The sequence below is a fragment of the Coturnix japonica genome, chromosome 1 (genome assembly GCF_001577835.2).
Source record: "Coturnix japonica isolate 7356 chromosome 1, Coturnix japonica 2.1, whole genome shotgun sequence".
NCBI lineage: Eukaryota > Metazoa > Chordata > Aves > Galliformes > Phasianidae > Coturnix > Coturnix japonica.
The window spans coordinates 47,142,688-47,159,445 of NC_029516.1; the positions used below are offsets into that span (position 1 = coordinate 47,142,688).

General features: G+C 42.8%; 1 protein-coding gene across 4 annotated transcripts; it reads left to right on the forward strand.

Moving 5' to 3' along the window:
* Positions 1–1,490: 1,490 nt before the first annotated feature.
* IFT27 (intraflagellar transport 27) lies at positions 1,491–14,579 on the forward strand. 4 transcript variants are annotated; one of them, XM_015862266.2, is made up of 9 exons: positions 1,512–1,636; positions 2,642–2,908; positions 3,001–3,228; positions 4,614–4,693; positions 5,764–5,823; positions 6,466–6,564; positions 7,532–7,649; positions 7,954–8,063; positions 8,267–14,579. In XM_015862266.2, exons 4-9 carry the CDS (start codon positions 4,649–4,651, stop codon positions 8,363–8,365), a joined length of 531 nt encoding a protein of 176 aa, XP_015717752.1. In that variant the 5' UTR covers positions 1,512–1,636; positions 2,642–2,908; positions 3,001–3,228; positions 4,614–4,648; the 3' UTR covers positions 8,366–14,579. The 4 variants fall into 4 exon arrangements, with proteins under 4 accessions (XP_015717732.1, XP_015717743.1, XP_015717752.1 ...); XM_032444970.1 differs by lacking the exon at positions 3,001–3,228 and having other exon boundaries at positions 4,615–4,693; XM_015862246.2 differs by lacking the exons at positions 2,642–2,908; positions 3,001–3,228 and having other exon boundaries at positions 1,491–1,636.
* The last annotated feature ends 2,179 nt before the right edge of the window (positions 14,580–16,758 follow it).

Consider the following 16,758-nt stretch of genomic DNA (forward strand, 5'->3'; position numbering starts at 1 on the left):
CTCACATTAGACAAGGAGCACTTCCCACACTTAAGGAATCTTGCTATATTTGATAAAGAAATGAAATGGGTGAGTAAAGGAGTGCTCTATTTCTCTCTAGCTGCTAAGTACAGGATTTAACCCAATCAACACTTCTCTGGGGTAAGAACCTCATCCTGTGCTGTGGTTTTTGGTATTCTGCTTTGTGTTGTTTGACTTGGGTTTTCTTCAAGCAAGCAGGGTTTCTTTCCCCCTCCCTCTTCATGTATTCAAGATGAGAGAAGCTTCAGTGAGCACAGTTACCAGTACTGCAATTTATTCAGCAGCAACCCCTGTGGACTGCTAACAGCAGAATGCAATTCTGCTTGGATTATAAGGTGTAGATAAGTAATTCCATCCTTAATCTATCACTGTCAGTGCAGACAAGGGAAGGACTTTTACCTACGAGAAATGAAGCAGAGGAAAAAATATATATATAATGTGTGGGGCAAAAGGACAGCTGAAAAATAGCAAGGATACGAGTCCTTGCTGCATGCTATGTGCATGCAGAGCTAAGCAGGAAAAGGGGGAACAAGATAAAGTACCAGGATGCTCGAAGTAAAGAATGTGATAAAGGATATAGCCAGGTTCAAAGCAGAAATTCTCAATAGCAATGAGAATTCCACTTCTAGCATAATCTATGCCTTCTGGTAAAGGTCCCCAGTGTGAATTGGTAGAGGTGTTTTGAGACCTTGGTAAATGCTGATGGATTTTACTTTACATTTACATTACAGACGCGATCGATAAATCTCAAGTACATCATAATGAAGCCTCAAAGCCTTTGCATGCAAACCTGTCAGTAAACTGGGACAATATAACAAACAAGGATAACACAAGGGTTGCACAAATAGAATCACAGAACTGTAGGGGCTGGAAGGGAACTCTGGAGATCACCTAGTCCAACCCCCTGCTAAAAGCAGCTTCCATGGAGCACAATGAAGAATGGTGGGCAAACCAAGTCGCAAATAACACACTTGAAGCCTCACCCCACAGCCATGCATTTACACGGCCCTACACCCAGCCATACATGCGAGTGAAGGGCTCTTCTGCCCGGAAGATCCCATTGCTTGGAATGGAGATAGGTGTAGGACGGAAGCTTTTCTGCCTCGCTCACACTTGTCGTTTTGCTCCTTAGTGCTTCCAAACTCCTCTTCTGTAATCTTTTGCCCGCAGCTTTATTTTTTTTCTGCTCTTTTTCAAGTGAGTTAATTTTGGCTAGGTGGTACCGTCCCCTGAGCTCTATCCAATAACAAGTCGGTTCCTACATACGTAGTTAGTTGCTGGGCAGAAAACACTCCGCTTTATCACAGCGGCACCGCCCTCCGCCTCGCCTCAGCCACAAGAAGGGCGGGAGCCAGGATTTGAATGACAGGACGCTCGGAGGGCGGGCAAAGACACAGCAACCAATAGTAACTCCGGCTAGCCTTGACGAGCAGAGCTCGTAGCCAATCGGATTTAGCGTCCCGGAGGAAGGCGGGGCGCCCCGTTGCTAGGGTCGCGCTGTTGTTAGGGCCGCGGCAGAGCGTGGTGGCGGTCGCCTCAGCATTCCCGGCCCGGCGCATCCGCCTTCCCCGGGCCGGGGCGATGGTGAAGCTCTCCGCCAAGTGCCTGCTGGCAGGTGAGTCCGGCCTCCGCCGCCTCGCAGGCATGGACAAGACCCCTTAACGAGGTGGGAGTTCTGGGAGGGAGTTGGTGGCGGGTCGTGCGGCCTGGCAGATCGGCGGAGGTGACGGGAAAGGATTGGGCAGCACCCCGGGGGATGGGGCGGTGGTACCGCCTCCCCCGTTCGCGTGGGAGGGCGTGAAGTGCGGTGAGATCGGCTGGGGAAGGGGAGGGTCTGAAGCGAGTGGGTGGGGGAGGATGGAGGGGGAGGGCAAAGGGTGCCTGCTGCACGGAGCCTTCCTTCCCTCTAAGTGAGCTGGAGGTTATTCTGAGGGGGGGGAAAGTGAGGTGAAGACTCCGCTTTGTTCAGTCAGGATGGATTACGGAGGTGCTGAGAGTAAATTCAGCCGACTGTCAATGCTACAGGAAGGAAAGGCTTTTCATTGAGCGCATGGTATCAGCCACAAGCGCAGAACCAGAAAACCTTGGTGTGCTGACAACTCTCCAGTTAACTCTTTGCTTCGACTTTGTTTTCCAGAATTAATCCAGAATTAAATCTTTTCTTTTTCCTTGGAAGTAGCGAACTGTCGGCTCACACAAAGCCAAGTGCAAGCTTTGGCAAATGCAAAAGAGTGCTTTTCCTTGCTGTTACTGTTGACAGTTACCATGGACAGCATGACTACCTTACGCATCTTCAAGATTTGAGACTTGCACATCACTTCCCATTTGGTAGTTTCCAGATCCTGGTATAGGTTTTCTTTAATGTTACCAAAGGCTGATTCCATCACACTCCCGAACTCACACGGGTTTTCTTTGTATGACTCAGTTATGTTCTTAATCCCAACTGGGTTTGAAGCTGCCCTTTCAATTCTGCTCACAATGCAAACAACAGAAACGCTCTGTTCCATGTCATAGAAACAGATCCCTTTGTAGTGCTCTTAAGAACTAGGATAGTACCTGTATCTTGTTGAAAATAATGAATTAATGCGGCAGTCCAGGCAAAATAACTTCTTTCTTTCAGGAGAGAATGTAATAGATGTAAGAGGCGAGAAACCACAACAACCTGGAGAGAACAAGAGAATACAATTACATTGGTAGAAGCAAAAACATCTGAGATAGATCGAGAAATTCTTGTGTACCTAAGGAAATGATTACGAAGAATAGAACGGCTGACAGTACTGGGAGCTGCACCGTGGTCAAGGAGAACAGCAGAGGGGAAAGGACTTTTGTTAGCAGAACAGATGCTATTAACTTGACAATAGAAAGCGATCCCCGTGTTATCTCAAGGGTAATTTACAAACACAGAGGAAGATACTGTTTGAGTTTACTTTGGAGACACCATGAAAGGGTTTTCTTTGTAAAACACGTATTTGTCCATAGTAGGTCTTTCGGAGACACGCAATGGTTTCTGGCAGAATAACAGAAACATGGATGGAATAAATTCTGTGGGATGCAGTATTTGCAGACGAGACCAAACTAAATGGAAAGTGCAAGGAAACTTATTTTGAGGGAGGAGTGTAATGATATAATGGGCGAAGAGAATGGCAAAGAAGAAGAGGGGGGAAAAAAAAGCTGAGGCTGCCAAATAAAAGAAAAGGAACACGTTAGGTAAGAATTTGCACTCGATGTTGAAAGTAAAAGAAGCTTGCAGAGTTTGTAGCTGTGTATGCTTTTCTATCTCATTTTACAAAGACAGATCTAATTATCTATTGAAATACAGAATAGCTTCCACTCAGAACAGAGTGTTGTCTTCAGCACAAGCTTGAACTGATCAGGGAACAAACAGGCTGATTTACCAGATTTTCCTGTCTAAATATTATGAACCCAACTCAGCTCAAAGTAAGCAAGCATGCTAAAAATGTTTAAACAAGAACTGCTTTGGTTGGTACATCCAGTAGCAATTGTAACTATCCAAAATACTCTTCTTTGAAATATGATGTGAGGGGATAACTTACCAATCTCCTTCAAAACACCATCTAGGATATTTTAATAGGGCCAGAATGTACCCCTTTCTGAGGGTTTTTTTATTACCAGTATAACATAGGAAGTTTGTGTTCCCAGCTTGACTGTCATGAGTGTTCTTTGCAGGGTAAAGCTAGAACACTGAGATACTTAATTCCTGGTTTTTGTCCCTTTGAACTATCCAGGCTGTTGAAAGGATATGTGAAGAGAAGATAAGCTTCCTGAGAACATTAACGTGGCTCTGTTTTGCAGGGACTGTGATCTGTTTTGTGGAATGATTTGGGCTTAGGTGAATTCTGCAGTTCTCTGCTGTCACTTTAGGTCTTGCAGAATTTTCTAACAGTGGGCCAAAGAAGGGCAGAAATTTACCCAAAGTGTTATGCAAGTGACACCAGTAAACCTTTGTTCTAGAGGAGCAAAAATGAAAGCCCTTTAGTTTGCCTTCCATACAGGGATGAATCAGCAGGCTTCCTTTCCAGCCAAGTGACATTTGCTTCTGTTATGCCCAGGATGCAACTAATGAGCCACCAGCAGCATTGAGTCAGCAAGAGCTGCTCACTTAGCAGGGTCAGCAAGAAGAGTTCATCGAGGAATGTTACCAGATTAAGCAGCTTTGAAGCGTATGTGTATTTTAAGGAGAGAAAACAGCCAATGCACCTCAGTCTCCCTTATCATGTTGTCATATTCTTTGTGTCACCACACCTGGAAAACATGAGTTCTTAGGTAAAGGCTATAGGGTAGATTCCTAAACACAAATTCTAAAACAAACAGCAATTCAGCCTCAATCTGGGAACTCTTTATTATCATTCATAGAGTAAAAACCTGATCTCAGCATCAATATGCATAATAACAATATTGATTTCATCACATAGGTAGTACATTTCAGATTATTTTGTCACAGTCACCTTGCCTGCATTCAGAGTTGTAGTACTCAATGTCTTGTGGCATAAGACAGGAACAGAACTGAGGGAAAATAAAATTCTCTATGATTATATATATATATGTATATATATTGATCCTTGGTTTTGCAGGTGATCCAGCTGTGGGAAAGAGTGCCTTAGCCCAGATGTTCCGCAATGATGGGGCTCATTTTCAGAAGAATTATACGTTGGTAAGTGCAAGTTACATGACAAGCTCAATCTGCTGTCCAGCAACTTTTCTAAGTTACATGAGAGAAATAAGAAGCCCTAGAACAAAGCAAATAATATGGTTTGTTGAGGCATTCAAGTTGGGTCTTAGTTTCCTTTGTCTTGCACCGTAGAATCTGAAGAGAAGTGATTTAATGTTCTGTAAGTTTTTTACGTTATGTGGGTGCTGGTTTTGAAACAATGGTGAGTATATCAGTTAATTGTTATAATTTTCCTTCTGAACCAATATTTTCCCAAGCTTTTGTGGTGTGAGTTGAGTTCTCCCCCTTAGGAAATACTCTATGAAAAAAGCATCACTGAAGGAGAAAGCTCTTAATTCCAACTATTCAGTGTGCATGTGGACATTGTGCTTATCACTATGCAAACATGAAGATGTTCTGCATAGTCCCAAGATAATTATAATCTGCAGAAACTGTTCCCAGATGAAGAGGATACAGTTTGCAGTCTTTCAGTGAGATAATCAATGGTGATGACTAATCAGAAGCAGGATAAAAATAAAAGTAAATATAAGTAAAGTAAAAAAAGGAAAATATGAATGCAGGGGGAAAAAAGAACCCTATATTATGTTTATTCATTGAAATAAAGATGGAAACCAGAAGTTAAGGATAGAAATAGAACAAACAAACGAGCTACAAAGCAGAATGAGATAAAAGGTGGCAAGAGGCACAAATAACCTCAGTCCCATATGTTAGCTGATCACATGGCTGGTGCAGAATGTTCCGAGGCTGCTTCAGAGCAGCAATGTGACAGTGAATGTAGCCCCACAGATTTCAACTAATACGCTGGTATACAAACAAAGCTCTGAACACTGGTACTCTGTCTTTTTCCCATTTGAGCAAATCTACACAGCTGTGACATGTAAGGAGGACTATGTTACCAAAGCTATGAGGAGCAGTGCTGAGTTCCCAGCAGTCTGTTTGATGGGATGGGTATGATTTGCAAAAATTGCCTCAATCTCATGCATAGTTGGTATGCAGTTGGGCAGGCTCTTAAAAACTCTTTTGATCCCTGTTTTCCTGATTCTTCTTGACAGACAACGGGCATTGAACTGTTGGTGAAGGCTATATCAGTTCCAGAGACAAGTGATAGTGTGGTGAGTTTTTCTGTGACATAAATTGGGTCAGAAAGAGACATCTGGAGCTCAAGCCTCCCTTTCCATCTCATTCCATTAGAAGACGGCACTGTATATTCATAAGGCCATTAAGTTGCAATAAGGAAGTGAGACTGGTCATGTGTAATTTCTTGTGCTCCATGGTTAGCTTCATCTTAAAATATGTTTTACATAGTTGTGTCCAAAAGGACATCTTAAACCGAAGCTGTCACAAACACTTTTTGCTTTCTGTTCTGTCTTTCAGGACAATCAAGTTTAGTTCATGTTTCTTAGAACTACAGAAGATGAAACTGTTCCTTTTCCTTAAATGCCCTACACTTCCACTACTGTAATATGGACACGTGTGGCATTTTATAAAAATAGTGGAAATTACCTTTTTACTGCCCCACTCTTGCCAGTGTTCTCTTTCCAGTAGAGGTAGAAACAAGGCCTAGGGCTTTGGAGGTAATCCTTTTATCATTTATACATGAAAAAAATCACCACTTCTTTTATCATACTGTCTGAAGTTGGGGTACACACAGTGCCAGGAGCAAGTCCCTCAGGGACGTGAGACTGCCATACTGAGCAAAATGCAGGGATGACAAGTTGCAGTGTTTACTTTCAGAACCTTCCTCTACTTTGCAGTGTTCCTGGCAAGAGCCTTCTTTCTGCTTCTGCTTTCAGGAATTCTTCATTTTTGACTCTGCAGGCAAAGATCTATTTTCCGAGATGCTGGAGAAACTGGTAAGTGTTATGTAACAGTCCTCTTCTTCCAAAGAAGTGCTTTTGCTTTGAAGATCTGAACTCCTCAGTCTGACAGATATAGCAAACTTTTTCTTTAGTGTAAATGGGAGCATTTACCGCAGTTGCCAATGCATCCTGTTCTACCTCTCTAAAACTTGTAAAGGTGCTAGAATAAATACTTTTAAGAGGAAGGAAAGCAGATAATCCTTCAGTTTTCTGACAAAAGAAGTAGGGATTTTTAACTGTGAATAACTGTGTGCTGTTGGTTATAGTATTTCTTTTTCTCAGAAATACATCTATTCTGCTGCTACTTCAGCAGTGATGTTTTTTTGTGTGTGTTGTAAATGATATCTTGATACAACAGGACACATTTTTGTCCTTGAGCATAATACTGCCTTTGATTGTTGTGTGGTTGGTTTTTTTTTTCCTTCAATCATTCCTCTCTTTTCTGGTACAGTTCTCCATTGTGCTATCTCACTTGAAAGGTAGAATCAGTTAATTGATAGGAAGTTTTCCAAGACAGCTAAGTCAACCTGATACTGCTCTACAAGAGGCAGTTGCACTGTTGCCCTTGCACCAGGTCTGATTTGCAAGGGACCCCTTTGGAAGCTGACTCAGCTTCTCAAACTGGCAGAAAACCTTTCTAATTTTTTTTCTCTAGGATTAATTTTGTGCTGATTGAGCATGAGGAATCAGCTTCCCTGGAATAAGATGAGTGCCAAAGCTGGTGCAAGGAGCAGGACCATAAAGATAGAATTGAGGAAGTAAAGCAAGACTGTATCACTCAATGCCAGCTATCCATTTAATCAACTCAGCTGAGATGCATAACCTCAACCCAGGCACAGGTTTCCTGTGTATTAGGCTTTTTATTTTTATCTTAGCATCTGTGCTTGCCATGCAGATGTGGACTGGCTGTTGACCACATTGGTTTCATTACAGCTGACAATGTTCCCTTCTTGCTGTGCAGTGGGAGCAACCAAATGTCCTGTGCCTTGTGTATGATGTCACTAATGAGCAATCTTTCAACAACTGTGCCAAGTGGCTAGAAAAGCTGAGGGCACAAGCAGTTGGAATGCACGTCCCAGGTAAGAAATGGATGATATTCTTGCTATCTGTACCCCTCTTGTATGGCAGCAGTTGTTTCTGTTGAGATGTGGCATAGTGCATTTATTTTAAGGCAGGTGCAGACACAGCTTCCTCCTACTCACAGTGCAGATAAAGACATGAATATGTTTTAGATCATTCCTTAGTGGAACCTTTTCTAGATGGTCACATTTTGTTATGCCTCGCACCAACTTTTTCAGGTACCTCTGCAATGTCCCAGCATTTATTGCTAACAAATCATCATTTCTGAGTTCTATTTCCTTTGTTTCTTTTTGTTTTCTGCAGGTGTCTTAGTGGGGAATAAAACAGATCTGGTTGGTCGTCGAGTTGTGGAACAGAAACAAGCGCAGGAATGGGCTGACAAACACGGCCTGGAATACTGTGAGATGTCAGTAGTGAGTATCTGCTCTTTTCGCCTTCTATAGAAGTGGGAATTTGTGAAGTTATCTTCTCTTTCAGCTGAGGGTAAATGACTGGGGACTCATTTCCACTTATTTGTCCTTTAACTCACCCTCAGTTTTAGTCTCTTTTGTGAAGCTGTTTGAACAGAAATAGTGAAATGCTTAGTTATCTGTCATTTACAATTTTCTTTCTACAGAAGGAGATGAAAAATTTTGAGGCCCCTTTCAACATCCTGGCAAAGTCATTTTACCAGCTGTACAAAGAAAAAGTGGAAATCTTTCATTCACTGGCTTGAGGGCCATGACTGGGATGACTTATCTTCAGAGCTTCTTCTAGTGCCCAGAATCCTATGGACTGGAATACAGAGAGAGGAAAAAAGATGAGCTTTTTGCTTCTTCGCGGTCATCTTCTGGTAATTCAAAATAAACTAGAAATAAGTGAGTGGACAGACATTGTTTTGGAACTGCTACCTTAGCATCACCTTCATGTCTGTTACCTCGGTTCTTTGCTAACTGAAAGTCTGTTAGGTTGGAGAAGGCAGGGAATAGAAGGGGGAAGGCAGAATGGAAATTGCCAGCTTTTTGCCTTGTTAATAGTGCCTTGTCTCATGTCTGAACAAACTTTCTGCTGCTACAAGCAAGGATGTAGAGATTTGAAGGAGGAGATGGGAAGCTGGCAGGATACTTTTTTGCTTAAGCAACCCAGCACTGGTACATACATCGCAGGGCAGGACTGATTCAGCCCTACTACTTGCTAAGCATTTTCAGTTGAAAGTCTGTGGCCTAAAATGGACGCGTAGCGTCTCAGATGTGTGGGGATTGAATTGGATTTAGGTGTGTTTGTGGGAGCACCCACAATTTGAGACCTATTTTAACAGTGTTATTCTTATCAGTTCTAGGATTGATATAGTGATGACTAACATCTCTTTTTAATGACTAGAATTTGGTTTTCTTCAACGAGGCTCTTCCACTGCTGGTCTGTCTTGCATCTATACCACTGTCAATTGGTAACGCAGTGCCCTCTGCTGGCCCTCGGTCACAAAATTTCTGGAGCAGCTTGCTCTGTTGAAGCAAGGACTTCACACAGTCTTAGCCAAATTGGCTTATCTGTAAAATGGAGTCATATGGTGAGAATACCTCTTTTATTCCAGGGGCAAGTCTAAAACGGAAATTGCCATTTCTTCTTCATGCGCTTGTTATTTTATTTGGTTTTATTTCATTTTGTATCTTGTCAGCTGAACTTAGCAACATCATGTTCTCATTAGGCTTAGTTCTCAATCCCTTACTAGAATCAATCATCTTTGTTGTTAAACTTTCCCTGCTTATCCTTGCATTTCAAAGAACAAGCTATTCTGATTTCAGAAGTGGAAACAGGACTCAGGAAATAAAAGACAAACTGGCTAAGTGAATTTGATTCAGCCATGTATAGCTGGAAGTTTTGTATCAAAGGGTAAAGGCATGGACAGAACACTCTGTGTGAGATGTTGACATTGCATATATAAGAATTGCTAATATTTGCTAATGCAGTATGTGAAAACATCCAGTTAAGTACTGCCTTGCAGTTCTAAACTGTAACATTTCCCCTCTTCCAGAACTATTTTAGCCTCCCCTGGGTAAGGAAGGCTAATTTCTGAGGAGAATAAACAGTAAGTAGTTTTTCAGGCAAGCTTTTCAGGAATCTGTGTTTCAATATTTTTATACGTATATTTTATAACCACTTTTATGCCCAGTGCTAGGAATATGACTGCAGATGTTGTAGCAGAGTTTATGAAGCACTTCAAGAATCTGGAATAGCAGCTGGGCTCATTTTACTGGCAACACTATGTTGATGCTGGGAATTAGCTAGGGAGCATGAATACAGTCTAGAGGTTAAGCAGGCACTGAGCCTGCTGGAAAAGAAAATGAATAGGTTGTTGTTTTGTTTTGTTTTGTTTTTACAAATCCACTTGGAAAAAGGTGACAGAACTAGCTGGGGAAAGCTCTTATTTCAAGAAAAGGAGGACTCCTCTGTGGGCTTAGGGTCACTAGACACAACTCACCTTCTTTAGGCTTGGGTTGGCTTTAACTTACATGTGTTGCCTTGTTAATCCTGAGGGTGTGTGTTGATTTACAATAGACTGAATGGAAGTTTGCCTGCACATGCTTGTACCTCTTACTATTAGGAATAACAGTTATTTTGGATGTTGAGCTGATCTAAAGGAGGTAGTTCATTTTCCCCTGCTTCTACTGATGATATGATTGCAACACAAGACTTTTTTTTTTCATCTTGAAAATAGAATACCAGGTGTGTCTGCCACCTGTGATGTGATAGATGGGGGCAGGGAGGTGAATGCCTTAGGAATGGGTGATGAAATGAGTCCTGAACGATCACCTTTAACGGGTGAGTTTAATCTCTCTGCACCAGAAAGACCTCCCATAACTTCAAATAAACAGCTTAAATGCACCAGTAAGATTGGTGAACATTGTTTTATTAAATGAACACAAAAGCTGGAGGATCTCATTAAGGGAGTGCTGGTGGTGATTTGTGATTTATTGGGAAGCTGCTTTTGATAGGTTAGTGAAGAAAAATGCATCCTATGCAGGGGAAGATATATTGCCCAAGTGAGAAAATGTATGATCTAATTAGCTAGCAGTAGGGATTCATCTGGTGCCCCTTTCCTTCTTTCTGCAGGCCAAGACTTGAATTAGAGAAGAGGTTGTGTCAGAAGCACATAGCCCACCTTGCTCTTCATTTCAAGCACTAAAGTAGTCATAATTTAACATCCTTCAAAATACTGTGTTTGTTCATTACCATCTCCATCGTCTGAATGGATTTTGAAAGCATAATATATTGTCTTTTTTAGCTACTAGGCTGTGTAACAGTAGCGTGATGTGGGTGATACTATTTTCCTAGTTCATTTGTGACCGTAGTTATAGAGACCAATAGTGAAGGGTGAGTGGAGACCATGGGAGTCAGATACAAACAGGCTGTGGAAAAAATTTGTTTATGAAGTGAGGATGTTTGTTTGTTGCTTATAGCCTTTGTATCTCCCTGAATTACAGGTGCTGCGGGAGACAGTGGGAGAAAGGCAGAAATCATGTCTGCTGGCCATTGTTGTCTTCTTATAGCTCTCCTACTTTGTCTAGGTATGCAGTGCTGTAGGTGTTACAAGGATAGATAATGCCAGGACAAAAAGAAATGGTTTTAAGTTCAAGGAGGAAAGAATTAAGGTGGATGTCATGGGTAAGTTGTTTACCAAGAGAGTGGTGAGATGCTGGCAGAGGCTGCCCAGAGAGGTAGACGCTTTGTACCTGGAGGTGTTCATGACCAGGTTGGATGGGGCCTTGGGCATCCTGATCTATTATTAGATATGGAGGTTGGTAGCCCTGCATGCAGCAAGGGGGCTGGAGCTTGATGATCCTTGAGGTTCCTTCCAACCCAGACCATTCCATGATTCTGTGTGTTCAGCATGCGTGCTTAGAACCCAGAAGAACCCTAATTCAGCCAGAACTGAAATTTCAAAAGACAGGAGAAGAAGCAAGCAGGCCTTTAACCATCTTTGTGAAGTACAGTGAAGATTAATCTTTATTGTGGGATTTAATAAGCATTTCAAAGTTGATTATACTGTGATAAGATCTGTTCATTCTTAACAATGGAGTGGTCACTGCTGTTCATAATAAAGCACCACAAATACTGAAATGGGGCTGTCAGAACAATTTCTTCCAGGGATCTGTTCATTTTACAGACTTAAAACTTAAGAAAGGACATCTTTTAGAAAACTGATCTGATAAAGGACGCTATTTGGGTCCAGAGTTATTTCTGATGTAACTTCAGTGACTTAAAGGGCTGGATTTAGTCTCTTATGCCATTTGACTCCCTTGGGTAAGCTTCATTTCTTTACCTTCTATACATCTTGGACCGATCTGACCTGATAGCAAAAGACACATGATGTTGTTGAAAATGAAATACTGCCTTGGGGCAGAAGGATAAACTGTGGCCTCCTGAGGTCTTCCCAGCAATACTTTCTATAATTCTATTAGATTAAGTGGGGAAAGAAGTAGTGTGGAAAGCATAAAACAGGCTAAGTCATAAACTAGCAATTAAAGTGGGAGCTGGGCCGGGCTACAGCAGAAAAGGTACAATCTATCCCAATTAAGAGCTGTATCTCAAGAGAAACCAGGAGCCTGACGCAGGTGCTGACAGCAGGGAAAACACTGCATTTCTGTTCCGTAGGCAGCAAATCCTTTCTACTGGTGCTTACACAGATCCATGGGGGTCCATACCCTGCTCAGGACTGTGCTTTGCTTTTAATAATTACTGTATCTACGATATTCAGCTGACAGCTGCTTGCAATTGTTTTCTCATCTGCCTGTATAAAGCCAGTGGTGTGATGACAGATCTCTATTAGTAGAAGGAAGATGTGTCTGTTCTTGACATCATCCATTATGGGATCCTTCTCTCTCTCTGTGTTCACAGACTTTCTTTCTCCATTTCAACTCCTCTTCTTCATGGAGAATAGCCACCACTGCTTGTTTTCAGCAAGTAATTTTTCAGTCTTGTAGATGATGCTCTGTGTTCCCGGGGCTAAGAGGCTTCTAGGTCCTTCTGCGGCAGAGGTGGATTGCAAGCAGGAAATATTCAAGGGCCATGTTGGCCCCCTCAGCGTTTCTCTTAGCCTAAGGGCACATCATCTCTCTGCTTCTCGCATCCTATTTTCTCCTCCTGCTGTCATCTTGCCTTGAGAACAATGTTTTCTGTGCCGGTTGCCCTTGGCTCTGTTGACCCGGAACAACAAGGCTTGGGGGAGGGAGAAAGAAGAGAGCATCTCAATCTCGAGTCCTTTCAGGTGTTGTGAACTCTTAGGTGCTATGATTCCTTGTCAAAATCACCTCAGAAGTGGGGATGTTGCTCAGTCTAAAGTGTAATTTTCTGGCAGAAGACCCCCAGCTGAGTCCCAGCAGCCTCATCTTGGTTCTTCAGAGTTTGCTGCAGTATATCTTTCATAGACACTGGCTGTTCTTATTCTGACTTGGAGTTGGGTTTGTTTGTTTGTTTGTTTATTGTTTTGTTTTGGTTTTACTCCTTGGGGGTCCTTCTCTTATTCTTCTGTCACAGCTTCACATATTTCTTCCCCTAGAGCTGTTTGTCAAGAAAAGTCTGGAATTGCTCTCTTTCCTGGTCTCTGAGATCAAATCCAAATTTGGCAATGTTTAAAAGGGAAATGTGACAGACCCTACATGTCAGGCTGGGGTCAGGGATGGGGTCAGTTTGATGAGTTTCCCTCCAGCCAGATATGCATCAGTTGGAGAAATGTGGAGACTGTTATCTTTCTGCACAAGTACTGGAAAAATATGCAATGTGAAGACTTTTAGTCAGGGAGTGTGAGCAGAGTAGGTATATAGGCAGAACTCCTATATTGCCGTGCCTCAAACAGTGGGAATGAAGGAGCAGTAGGGGAATAGGAATGTGCAGGAATGAGTGGGGTCTGTCTGCCTTCATGAAGAGCCCAAGAGATTTGCAAAGGGAGAGTGGGAAATGCGGATGGAAAGACCTGAGGCTTTTCCTGGCTTGTAGAGTTATGTATGGAAATTAAGTGAGGGGAAACGTAATTTATGCTTGAGCTGTTGAGGGAAAACGAGGATACAAGATAGTGCTGGGTGACACTGCAGGTTGGAGAACAGGTGGTAAGAATAAATAAGTGAATAGAAATTCGCAGGACCAAGATCTCCTGGTCAAGCTTGGTTTGGAGAGTTTAGAGCCATGATGAGTAAGGTCAATGGCAACCATGAGTTCAGGTTCAAGATAAAGAGTTTGCAATAGACAAAGGCAGGTTGAATTAAAGTCTATGTGACAGAGTTGATGCTGGAGTTTGATGCCGCAGTAGTGAGAACCCATATAAGTAAGCCTAGGAGTATTGTGGGGAAATAAACGCAGCAAGCTGTGATGCTCTGAGGAGTGTATTCAGGGGAGACTGGGAAAAATAAAACAGCTGTAGACACTATTGGACTGAACAGGTGGAAGAATGCAAAGAGAGACTGGAAATTCAGATTGTGTGAGTGCAACTCCTCGATAGGATTTCTGAGTGGAAGGAAATAAACACCTACAATTATTGCCTACAAATTTTGGTACTATTTAAAAAGGGAAAAAAATAAAAGTTAGGTTCTTTTACCAGCAGCTATGGTGATACACTTGCTTAAACTCTTTTTTCTGGAGGGAGTGGATGGAGAGACTAACACATAAGCTTACACATAATTGTGCTGCACCATATATTATATCCGTCCATTCAGAGAATGGAAAGAGAACCTTCATCTCATTTGACCAAGCAAAAGTGACAACTACAACTTCAGGATTGACATTTCACTACAAAAACTGTTCATGACCAGCTAATCAGTGGAAGACCTCCTGAAAATATCAATATTAACCTCAAAAAATACAAAATGCAATGTGTATGTGGTCAATGTAAAGCAGATAGAAATCACCCTGTTTGTGAATTTGCTACTAACTATAATAAAAATGCCTCTAGCTGTGAATGAGTGGAATTTCTTTTCTTTCTTGGTTTCCCTTCACTCTTGCTGCTCAGTTTTGATACTTGTGAAGCATCTCTTAGTATCACGGTTGTGTGTGGCCATTGCGTGCTATTTCTAGGTCTCTGATTTTGTGATGCTGAAACTGGAAGTGCTGGAATTCATGTTGCAGTTGAAGCACCAGGCATAAAATGCAGAACAGTATGTCTAGGAAAGACCACTTACAAGGTTAAGATAATACTTTTCAGTGCTATTGTCAGCAAAGAGGTATCAGGCTGCGAGGAATGGGAAAATGTTAGATGGGTTAGGAACGCTGGTAGCTTATAAACAATTGTCATTTCTTGGAACTGAGTTAAATATGATGCTGCAAGTCTCTGGATACAAATATCAGGGGAAGCAGCAGAAAATGTAAGGGGGCTTTCTTACCCAGTATCATAAAACTGGGAAAGGGCAGGAGAAGATTTCTGGTATGGACACAAACAGAGTATTGCAGCTTTTTCTGCCCTCTCTAGTCTCTGCACCCACTCAGACCTGGGGGTATTTCCTTCAAGTGGACTGAGTCATTGCTGTTGATGGACCTTCTAGCTAAGACTGCCAGTAGGGTGGCATCCCTCTTTGCCTAGACAGGTTCACAACCATTTGATTCCTCTGTACTGTCCACGCCTCTAGCCTATGAACAGTCCCTGCACATGGGGGTCTGACTGCTGCTAGTAGCCATACATCCCCTCAACTCTGATTCACTTCCCGTGCTAATGCTCCTATCCCCATTACCTTCAGACTCCTTAAATCCTCACATATACTCACCCTTGTGGGGTTATACACCAATGTCAGGAAAAAGCACTGGACTTCCTATCCGCTACTACCTTCTCTTGCCCCTCTCTTCTCCATCTGGTGCTAGGGTAGAGCTTGTTCATCCAGCTAATTCTGGCACAAAACTGAACTGGTATGGGAGTGAGAGAGCTGTACCCATGTTGGATATGTGTTTCTTTGCGGGTGAGGGGCATCTGAAGCAGGCACCCTTTCCTCCTTTTATTAGACTGCTCTCATTTATTACACCATCTGTTTTCCCAGTGCCAGAGATGATGCTGGGGATATGTGACTTGGGGCACTCAGGCAGAAACTGGCCTGCACAAGGCCGGCCATGTGTTTGCCTCCTAGCAATGCAGCGGTCAGCAGCAAATTCTTTGCCGCCGCCTCCTCTCAGTATGAGAGAGCAAGCGTGGGCCTGGGTGTGTAGGAGACACAAAGAGAGAAAATATGTGAAGGAGCAGGGGAGGGCACGGGAGGGATGTGAACTGGGGTACATATCTATCAGCTAGAGAAAACTGTGGGAAGGAGGGATGGACAGACAGATAGAGAAGGAAAGAAGGCAAGAGGAATGGATTGTCAGGAGGGAAAGGAAGAACTGGGGTAGGGGGAGGCAAAGAAATGGACTGGCTGGGGGACAGTGAGAGCAAGGCTGAGAAGGAAGGGCAGGCAGGCAGAGTTGTCTGATATGTATTGGGGAGAGAGATGGATAATCTGCGGGAGAGAGACGTGTCAGCTAGGTACTATGGTAATAGGTAACTGGATAACTACAGAGACGGGGATGAAGTGATTGCTTGTGTGTGCATCTGTGTTTGTATTTGCCTGTGTAGGGGGGAGCCGAGTGAATGACAGAGAGGGAGAACAGCCATAAGGAGAGAGGAAAGAGATAAAGCAGTGCTATAAGAAAGAGCAAAAGAGCAAAGCTAGAGATAAAATGTGGGAAGAAGAGAGATGAGGGAAGGCAAGGCAGCCCTCAGAGTGCAAACAAGAATGGAGATTTGGTGGGGAGAGAGGAAGGAAGCTCTCATGAGAAGGAGGGAGACTAAGTGCTAGTACTCGTGTTCAGAGCTGAGGTTCTCTTCCTGGGACCTGAGAGAGGATAGAGGGCAAAAATATGAGCACGACTCCATAAGACTAAGAAGAAGCATTTTCTTACACACAGGGCTCACTGCCAATGCAGAGACCCAGTGGACCTGGGAATGTAAATGCCACTGTTCTAGTGCAGGGTGTTTCCTGCTTGCTGACCTGCAATGTACCTGAGCATCTGCAACCTGTGGACTTCCTATTTCCAGTATACCTGCTTGACTGCTAGGAGCTGTTTATGATGGCAAGTCAGACATTTATTTCTAATTTTATTCTCCTTTCTCTTGCCCTTTTT

What these genes read in the sequence shown, in the direction of transcription:
- IFT27 (XM_015862246.2), top strand. Translation starts at nt 1,603, where the DNA reads ATGGTGAAGCTCTCCGCCAAGTGCCTGCTGGCAG. An exon ending in CGCCAAGTGCCTGCTGGCAG is followed by an intron (nt 1,637 to 4,613) that starts GTGAGTCCGGCC and finishes TTGGTTTTGCAG; the next exon opens with GTGATCCAGCTGTGGGAAAG. An exon ending in AATACTGTGAGATGTCAGTA is followed by an intron (nt 8,064 to 8,266) that starts GTGAGTATCTGC and finishes TTCTTTCTACAG; the next exon opens with AAGGAGATGAAAAATTTTGA.